General features: G+C 36.9%; 1 protein-coding gene across 5 annotated transcripts in view; it reads left to right on the forward strand.

Moving 5' to 3' along the window:
* LOC148843123 (ubiquitin-like domain-containing protein CIP73) overlaps positions 1 to 5,852 on the forward strand; it is a 71,868-nt gene extending 66,016 nt beyond the window's left edge. For all 5 annotated transcript variants that reach the window (XR_016103237.1, XM_088957596.1, XM_088957597.1 and 2 more), the window contains one exon: positions 5,593 to 5,852. Coding sequence is in view for 4 of the 5 variants with exons in the window: in XM_088957596.1 (XP_088813722.1) it covers positions 5,593 to 5,601 (9 nt within the window). In the remaining variant the exon portion in view is untranslated. The remainder of the gene's footprint in view (positions 1 to 5,592) is intronic.
* Positions 5,853 to 9,477: the final 3,625 nt, after the last annotated feature.

Consider the following 9,477-nt stretch of genomic DNA (forward strand, 5'->3'; position numbering starts at 1 on the left):
TTTGAATATGAATGAGGAAATAACTAAGAGAGCGGAAATTTTGGGTTTTGTGGTCTCTCAATGGCCCTTGACCCATTTGGGTCTTCCTTTAGGGGATAGCCCTAGGAATAGCAATTTTTGGAATCCAGAGATTGAGAGGTTCACTAAGAAATTGGCCTCATGGTAAAGGTGAGTAGAGATAAGTTGTGGGAAAAAGGTGGTCATCAGCATTCATGGCCTTGTGGCTGAAGGATAGGACTCTGGATTTCAGATTGGGGCTACATGAGCTTCTCCATGGAAACCCATCCATCTCATACTTTATTTTTCCATTTATCAAGTATAAACCATGCTTTGGGAACTTTGCCAAATTCTGGGAACATGTTTGTTTGGTTGGGTAACTCTCCCCTAAAGGACCAACATCGTTCTCTTTTTGGTCTATCAAAATCGTAAAGATGAACCTATCTCCTCTTTTTTTGGTTCAATCCAATTCAAGATCTGGTCTCGAGTGGGATTTGGGATTTTGAAGTGGACTTCATGAATGATGTTCCGTCTTTGCTCCAAAGCCTTGAGAGTGATTTTCAAGCCGACAAGAGGAGATTCTTGAATTTGGAATCTTTCTTTCTCAAGTCCTTTTTCTTGTGCGTCATTCTATAAATCCCTAATTCAATTGAGTGACAACCTTGGGGTTCCTTTTCTTATTAGAGAGTGGAGTAGACCTATTCCACCTAGGATAAGAGTTTTTTTATGGGAATTATTTGTGGAAAGAATTAACACTTGTGACTTGCTCCAAAGAAAGAAACCCAATTGGTCCTTTATCTCCTCACTGGTGTTCTCTCTGTAAAGCCAAAGGTGAGTCCTGCTATCAGTTATTAATCACCTACTCTCTTTCTTCTTCAATTTGGGAATGGTTTCTTTCTTTGTTTTGGTGTAGGTGGAGTTCCCCGCCAAATGTACAAAACCCGTTTGCCTCTTTCTTTCTTGGCCAAAGAAGAGGGGAAGAACTCTGTGGAGGTGTATAAGGCTAGTGGTTTGCTGGACAGTTTAGGAAGAAAGGAATCAAAGAACTTTCTCTAGTGTTGAAAGAATTTGGAGTTCTCTAATTGAAATTATTATGATTAGTGTGGTCCATTGGGTGAAGTTGAAACTCTTTTGAGGATTTTCATGCTAGTGAAGAGATGAGGAAGTGGTTTGAAATTGTTGGCTTGTCTTCTTACAGAGTTGTGACCAAGCTAGTTTGGTCCCCACCTAATTTCTGGTTTCATAAAGCTAAACTTTGATGGCAGCAGTGAAGGAAATCCAGGTCCTTCAGGTATTGTTGGAGTCTTCAGGGATGAGGAGGGAAGGGTTATTGTGCTATTTTCAGGTCCTATTGGTGTAAGCGACTCGATGAGGGCTGAAATTTTGGTTGTTTTGGAAGGATTCAAAAAGCTAAGGAATTGAATAATAGTAAGTTGGTCGGAGGGGACTCTATACTGGTTATAAATTGGTTGCAACTGGAGGAGGATGCTGGATGGTGGGCTTATATCTATGAGAAGGAAAATAGGCATCTTGTTACAAGACTCTGAGTTTTGTGTACAATGGGTAAAAAGGGATGCTAATTCCTTTGCTGATACATTGGCCCAAACAAGGGGTGGGAAGAAGTCTTCTGTTCTGGCCTTCTGGGTTGTATTGTAATTTTTTCTTTCTTTTGGGAGAGAAAGAGAGATTCTCTCTCCTTGTTGCATTTCTTATGCTTAATTTACATCGATATCAATGAATTTGTTTCAGTTATTGATAAAAAAAAACAAAATCGTATACAAGGCATAATTTACTTCTATATCAATGTATACAAGGCATACACAACCAAGAACAAAAACAGCCCCCCACCCACCTAAAAAAAAAAAAAAGACCACCTAAAACCTAAAAACCTAGAGACAAACCCAACTGGACTAGGCCAAAAACGACAAAAAACGATTGCAAGCAACAACAGAGGGACCCAGAAAACCTAGACCACACCCAGCTGAGTCCTGACCTGCTGACCAACACATTGCTGGCCACATTTGCCCAACTGCAAATAGGGGTTGTCAGTGATATAAAGTACAAGAGATGTCCCAATGTGCAGCTGGGTAAACATGGCCAGCGATGTGTTGTGGTCGGCAGATCGGAACTCCACCCAGCTAGGGACTGCTAGGTCCAAACAGAGACAACAAAAACCTAACAGTAAGAGGTGACAAACAAAGGGCCCACACCTAATGAGCCTCACCACCCTAGCCACTAAGACCTGAGGCCAACTATGCCAACATGGAAGAGAAAATAACTCTATCGTTTGATCGCTAGGGGTGAGCAAGAAAAACTGAAAAATCAAACCAACGAGACCAAACTTTAAAATTTCAGTTAATCGAACCGGTCAATTTGGTTTCGGTTAACCAATATAAAAAATTGGCAGTTAATGGAAACAACCGATATACATATATTTCTATATATTATATGTATATTTATGTATAGTATATATTTTTTTCATATATATTTTATATTATTCATATATTATAATTAAGAAATATGCATTATATAAAAAATATATATATATATATATTTATAATATATGATATATAATTTATTATTTAGAATATAATATTTTATATGTATTTCTATTTTTTATTATATGGCTTTATTTTTATTTATAATATATATTGTAAATATAAAAAAACCGAAACACTAATGAACTGAACCAACGGTTAATCGAACTAGTCAACCAGTTAATTGATTGGCTTCAGTTTGATTTTGGTTACCAGTTTTCCAGAAATTGGTAGTACCAGTTCGGTTTAAAAAATAAGCCCACAGTTCGGTTAACCGAACTGTGAGCACCCCTACTGATCGTTGACCTTCCTCTGCCTCTTCTACCCCTCCCTTTGGTGCTTTGTGCGCCATGGATTGAGGCCTTCCTCTACCTCTTCTATCCATTTCTCTGGCATTCTGAATGCCACTAGTGGTAGGCTTTGCTACCACAATGTCATAAAATTCCACAAGGTGTTTGGGTCTTCTAAGATCGTGTAAGTAGTCCAAACTTTCAGAAGAACAACCGGATGAGGTGCTAAACAAATCCAAATCCGATTCCTGATTTGTAATGAGATCCAGCGACACATCACGATCTCTCACCACTTTGTTTTCTTTGGATTTTAACCAATCTCAGACTTGATCTTCTTGACCATCCATGGAAGAGACCCCAAGAAAATTGCAAGAATTCATCAATTGCTCCACCTGAAAAGAAGGGAGGTGACAATCAACCACCGAAAGTGGATCTTCTTGGTCCACTTGCCCAATCCAGTATGAGGCTTCAGTGGTCAGGTGAGAACACTTGGAAACAGGCATGCTGACACTCAGGGGTCAAGTCAATAGAGTCTTCCTGATCAGCTGGAATCAAATGCTTTTGGGGCCCTCTGACAACAAAAGGACCTTGCCGAGAATTATGAGGCCTACCACAAATACTTGGACCTTTTTATCTCCAAAAGTCTTTGCCAAAGAGAGCCCCACAGAACTAATTCTTGGGATTGCAACGATGGAGAGAATGGCTTGGAACCAAAGAAAAGACAAATCAGATTGTTCCTGGGAACCAATAGGTGCATAGATTGATGTCTGGGGTCAAAACCTGTTTCTGTCTTCTCCTTGGGCATGATCTGCAACATCATTGTTAACTCTACTAAAACGATATAGAGTGGAGCCTCCTGATTCACCTGCTACTCACCGCAACTGGTATTCGTCCCTGCCTGAAAAAGCCTTGCTCCAGGAAAATTCAAATCAACCCTGTCTTCTGATGGGGGAACACAACAGGGCCTCAGGGAAACCAGTCGACCAGTGACAGACCTGACAGAAACGGTTGCCTGAGAAACGACATCTTCTACTGCTAAACGTAGGAGGTACCTGACCACCAGTTCAGTGGTTTTGGGAATGTTCCAAACTCATTTACTCCAAAAGAACAGCTGAAGAGAATCAACATTCTTCCAAGAAATGTTGGATGGGTCTGCCTTAATGAGACCTCCGACTGCATCCCCGATTTCTTTGAACACAGCAGGGCACCAGGCATGCAGGGGAACTCCACAAACTCGGATCCACCACTGTCCATGTCTCTGCCTTTTGAAGTGTCTCATTGGGATCCACCGGGACAGGGGGAAACAAAGTCCATTTAAACAAGACTTCACAGAGTGCAGTGCTCCACCGGCTTCTTCCTCAGAAGAGATGAGAAGCATCTTACTCTCTTCCAACTTCTTGACAAACATTCTCTTCTCTGCAGGTTGTGCAAGATAAGGCAAACCCAGCTCTCAACCTCAACCATATCTGGACAACCATCTGAGAAGCAAATAACCAAACAACGACAAAGGAAGTCCTCCCACTCCTCCATGCCAGATTTTCAAACAAAGACTGTTCACAGCACCCTGCACCCCAAGTCCCTAGTTGCAGCACTTGCCTCCTCAAGGAAACCTAAATTGTCTGTTACAAAATTTAAAGTTTTAAGAATTTAGTTGAGGCATTAAGATTTATCTCAACCTCTTAACCAATGGCCATAGTCTAGCCTACTTATGGCCCATAAAACCCAAAAAGCTCTTTTAACCAAAGGCCATAATCTATATGAAACCCAAAAACTATCAAATTTTATCTTGCGCAGCATATCTAGTCATTTTCCTAGGTTATAATCACTCAAAAACTGTCCTAATCACCATAGTTTTCAAGGCAACAAGGTGAGGCTAGGCGACTGGGGGTGCCTAGTCACCTAGGCGTCACCTAGGCAATGGATTTTTTATGTTAAAAACATAGATTCTAGGGTAGTTTCCTAGGGTACCATAACCATATTTCTTTAATAATTATTCATGATTTTCATAAGAAAAGTATAAATTTCATATTGAAGTATAGAAAATCAACATATTCATGAGAAGAAAAGGAAGAAGGAAAATAAAATTCAAAAAATATAGGGGCTGAACCCTTATTTTTGTTATAGGAAAAGAAAATAATTATGATAGTAGTAGCAGCAGAAGTAGTAGAAGAAGAATATATGTAAGAGGAAAATGTGCTGATTAGATAAAATTTTTAGTTCTTCTTTACTTATTGGTTCAGGTTTTTAAGCCTTTGAGGGTTCAATACAGCATTTAGCAATGTTTGTGTTGATTAAACCCTAATAAATAAGAAGAAATAAAAAGAAATTGTATATAAACACACAAAATGATTATTTTAGTTTAATAATGTCTATTTTATAATTATAATCTCAAAAAAGAATGAATAAAAAAGTATTTTATATTAGGAAGTAGAAAATTGTTAGGTGATTAGGCGAGGCGAGCCTCAAAGGGCACCTTGTCACCTAGGCACCCGACTAGCCGTTGCCTTGACAACTATGCTAATCACAATAAAGAATTGAACAAGAAAAGAAAGGCAACTTCTATGATACTGAAAAAGCAAGATACATAAATACCAGTTTGATTGGTTATCAATTCTTAACCCCACCGAAGATTGATTAGAATTATTAGAATAAAGAGGTCAAGAATTGTTACCTTGTATGGAGTCTAACATGTACTTGTTTTCAAAATGGATATCCATTCTAAGTTGCATCAATTCTTAGGATTTTGAAGTTTGGTGTTCTTGATGCAGAAGGAGTGAGTAATCTGTTCCAAAAGAATGCGGCTATGGTCAACATACAACTGTGAAAATGGATGCTTAACTCTAATCACAAGATTCAACTACTTCATCGTACAGGTAATTGGAGGCATTTTTTTTTCTCTTTGGTCACAAGTGGCAGGATGTATCAAACTTTCACTTTTTTTTTTTTTTGTTTTACTGTGAGCAACATGTGAAAATAATGTGACATTCCTTACGTAGTAAATTCAATCTTCTCTTCGTAATTTAGTTAATTACATCTTTACTGTGAACGGCATCTTGGTTTCAATTCCATCTGTAAATTATAACCTCGTACATGCATACATTCACACGCTTAGTTATTTCAGCCTCTCAAGAACACGATGGTTGATCTTGCATTTCAGTCTTTCAGATCGTATGCACGTCAGTAGAAAGTCTTTCATTTATTTATTTTTGTTGGAAAAGGAGAATAGCTTGACCTTCGACCTTCGTATAATATCAAAAGGATTCTAGCTATTCTAAACCGGCAATTGGGTGTCTCACTGTCCCCACTTCCCAGGTGGATCATACATGACCTTTTGTGTGGGTTCTGTGTCCAAAAAGATAAACAGGGTCTGACTGAATTTACTTGCATATCAGTTTGGCCATGATTTTTGAAGTATCGATAATCCTCGACACACGCAACACTACCACAAGAAAAGAACAAAAGAAAAAAATTGTGTATCATTCGATTCAAAGGGGCGACACTACCACTGCCCGAAGCATCATTTCTGACGATTGTACATCGTAATTTTTTTCGTGTTTGTGGGATGTGATTTTCTTGTAGGTTCCATACAAGCACGTTTCAGAGCCTTCAAGCATTAATGCATATTTATGCAGGAATTGCAGAAAATAAGAGAATATATAAAAATACAGAAAAATACATATTACATGCTAAAACAGAAAATACAAAAAATTGGAAATTGCAAAATAAAATACAATAAAAAAAGACATCAATTTCAGTGGTTTTCCAGTAGATAACTATCATAGCGTTATCACCTGTTTTAAGTAGCTCTTGGATTCCTCGTTCTTAAGAGCATTTGTATCTAAGCATGTTTTCTATCATCTTTCTTTAAATTCTATTCCTTTGGCCCTTCTTAATGTAAAAGCGTGTATCCATACTCAGTTGTCTGACCGGTTTTGGATTGGACTTCGTCCGGTCCAAAATCAATTTGGGCAGATTGAACTGACCAACAAGACATTGGATTGGACCAAAACATTTATTATTGGATTGGACCTGGTCCATCTGTAATTAATTTATATTGGATTCGGTTGGATTAAACCAATTTCTGGTCCATTGATATAACATAAGAATATAGGTGTCAATGGACCGGGTTTACATTGAACCAATCTAAACCAAAACGAATTTGAACAGAGTGAACGGTCCAGACATTGAATTGGACTGATCCAAAATATTCATTGGATTGGATTGGACCAGGTCCATTTATAATGGACTCACATTAAACTGAATCGGATTGGACCAAATCTAGTCCAACTAATACCCTTAAATTGACAAAAAAGAGTGTGACAAGTGTTCTATACCTGCTACAATGGCACAAGACTCATCCAGAGACCCACAAGTGTTCTACACCAACTCATTATTTCATATCCCACTTCAAGCTGAACATACTTGGAAGATGATGGATATGCTTCAATTGAAGCAGTGGGAAATCCTTCCCCTAAGCATCCATAACCCATTTTAGCCCACAAGAATTTCTTCTACAGCTCACAAATCTTCAAAATGTATTTAGGGGTTATGGAAAATTTCAGGCTGAAAATCAACGAACATACCTTCATAAAAAGGTTTTCAACAGTTCATAAAACACGAAAAGATCAAGTTTTCAATGTTCTTCACAATTTCAAGCTGCAAAATTAATGAACCCATCTTCCAGAAGGTCGTAAATATAGGACATTCTGAAGCTACAAACTAATGAATCCATAGCTTAAAAGAAAGCAATCAGCGGCACCCAAAGAATAACAGATTTTTTTTTCAAGGACTCCCTTTAGTTTCTAGTACTAGATTAATTACTCAAGTAATGCAATGCACCTATTGATGCAAAAGATGATATTATAAAAATAGATTAATTGAGTTAACCTAACATGTCTCCTACCTCTAAATCAGGCCTGCTTCAAGGAAAACCTTTTTGACAAAATTTAAATTTATTCCATTAAACTGCAAAAGAATATTATGAAATTATCAAGCCAACAAAGAAAACATAGACAAATGGAGAACCGGGTAATTAACATGAGATTGGCCTAGTGTGATGAAATGTTCCCTATTGATTACAGATTTATCACTACATACAATTACTGTGAAGAACTTGTTCCTTCGATGATGAAGCCAAGTATGCATATGCGTGCAATTTCGAAATACAATTACATTGTTGTATGTGGATTTATAGAGCATGTAACTGAACTAGCGTAATTATATAACTATATCTATAATTATACTTTTATACTGCTATAAAAAGTATGAAGCAGGGTGTAGAACTTTTCTTTAACTAAAATACCCCTAGTTTTGAATTTAGTCCATCTCTAATTGTGAGGGTTAAAGTGTAATTTGAATTATTACTTTTTACCTTGTTTAATTCATCTTCAATAAATCTTTTATTTAAGGTATTAACAACCATTCTCTTTCATTAAATCTTATATTTAAGGTATTTCTCACTAATAAATTATATTAATTAAATTCAGGGTAAAAGACTTAAACATACCCTGAGTTTTCTCATAAAGGCTAAAACATACCTTGTGTCTTCTCAAAGCTTTTAAGCTGCATTTGGTGGGGCTTCTTTCCTCTAAATGGGCTTTTCTAGAAGCACTTATAAAAAGGTTCTTAAAATCTACCTGGTAAGGTGCTTTTTTGTGATGAAATAAACACTTATTTAAAAAAAATATTTATTCAAAATAGGTTTTTGCCAATATAAAGATGATATTACCCATCACCGTGTATGAATATTAAAACATAAACTAATGTTTCTAATGTCAAGGGGGTTTTAACTAATTCAAGCTCTTTGTATAAACAAAACGAGAAAACGTATGAATCATTCTTGGCTCGTCACAAAAACCACTTTTGGAGGCATTTAATTAAGAGCAAACAAGAATAAAAGGGAAAAACAAAGAAGGGGTGATATGGAGTGGTGGGGATTTCGGTGTTTTAAGAAAAAATGGTTGGCAGTCAAAATTGGTTGTAGATTGCCGCTGCTACAAGTGGTGAGAAGTAGTGAAAATGGAAAGGAAAAGTGAAAAAAAAAAAAGATTGAGAGAGGGTTTTAGAGTGGGCGGAGACTTTTTGCATATTAAGAAAAGTTTTGATGGTTAAAACTGAAAAAGGGAAATATGAAGAATAAGCGCTTCTTGAAAATGCTAAAAGCCATATGTCGCGCATCAACTGCATTTTCTATTGGTTATCTTTTTTTAGAGGAAAGAACCCATTTACTCTTTTTTCACCAAAAGCCTTTGGGAGGTACTTTTGCCATTTATCAATTGATGGTGGCAATTTTACTTGGCAAATTTGCTCTACGATATAATGATGATGCATAATCAGCGTTCTATTAATTTTAGTTGCATTTTTATTCTTTTAAAAATTTTAGATTATAGATGTACGAGTATATTGCAAATTAGTACCCTATACTTTGGGGTGGTGATATGTTCCTTCCCTACTCTCTCTTTTAACCTTTAGAAATTATGAACTAGAGGGAAATGCCTGTCCCTATATTTCAACATGTTTCGAACAAATTTCCTATAAAGGTTTAAGCTTTAAAATAGATTTGGAGCCAAAGTATAAGTTTAAGCATGCTATTTCATGTGCTTGCTTTTACATCAAGAGATGATAGTAGAGGCATTGTTGGTCATTCACTCCTA

Source organism: Nelumbo lutea, chromosome 8, assembly GCF_056320005.1.
Source record: "Nelumbo lutea isolate HS-2025 chromosome 8, American lotus-T2T, whole genome shotgun sequence".
Lineage (NCBI taxonomy): Eukaryota > Viridiplantae > Streptophyta > Magnoliopsida > Proteales > Nelumbonaceae > Nelumbo > Nelumbo lutea.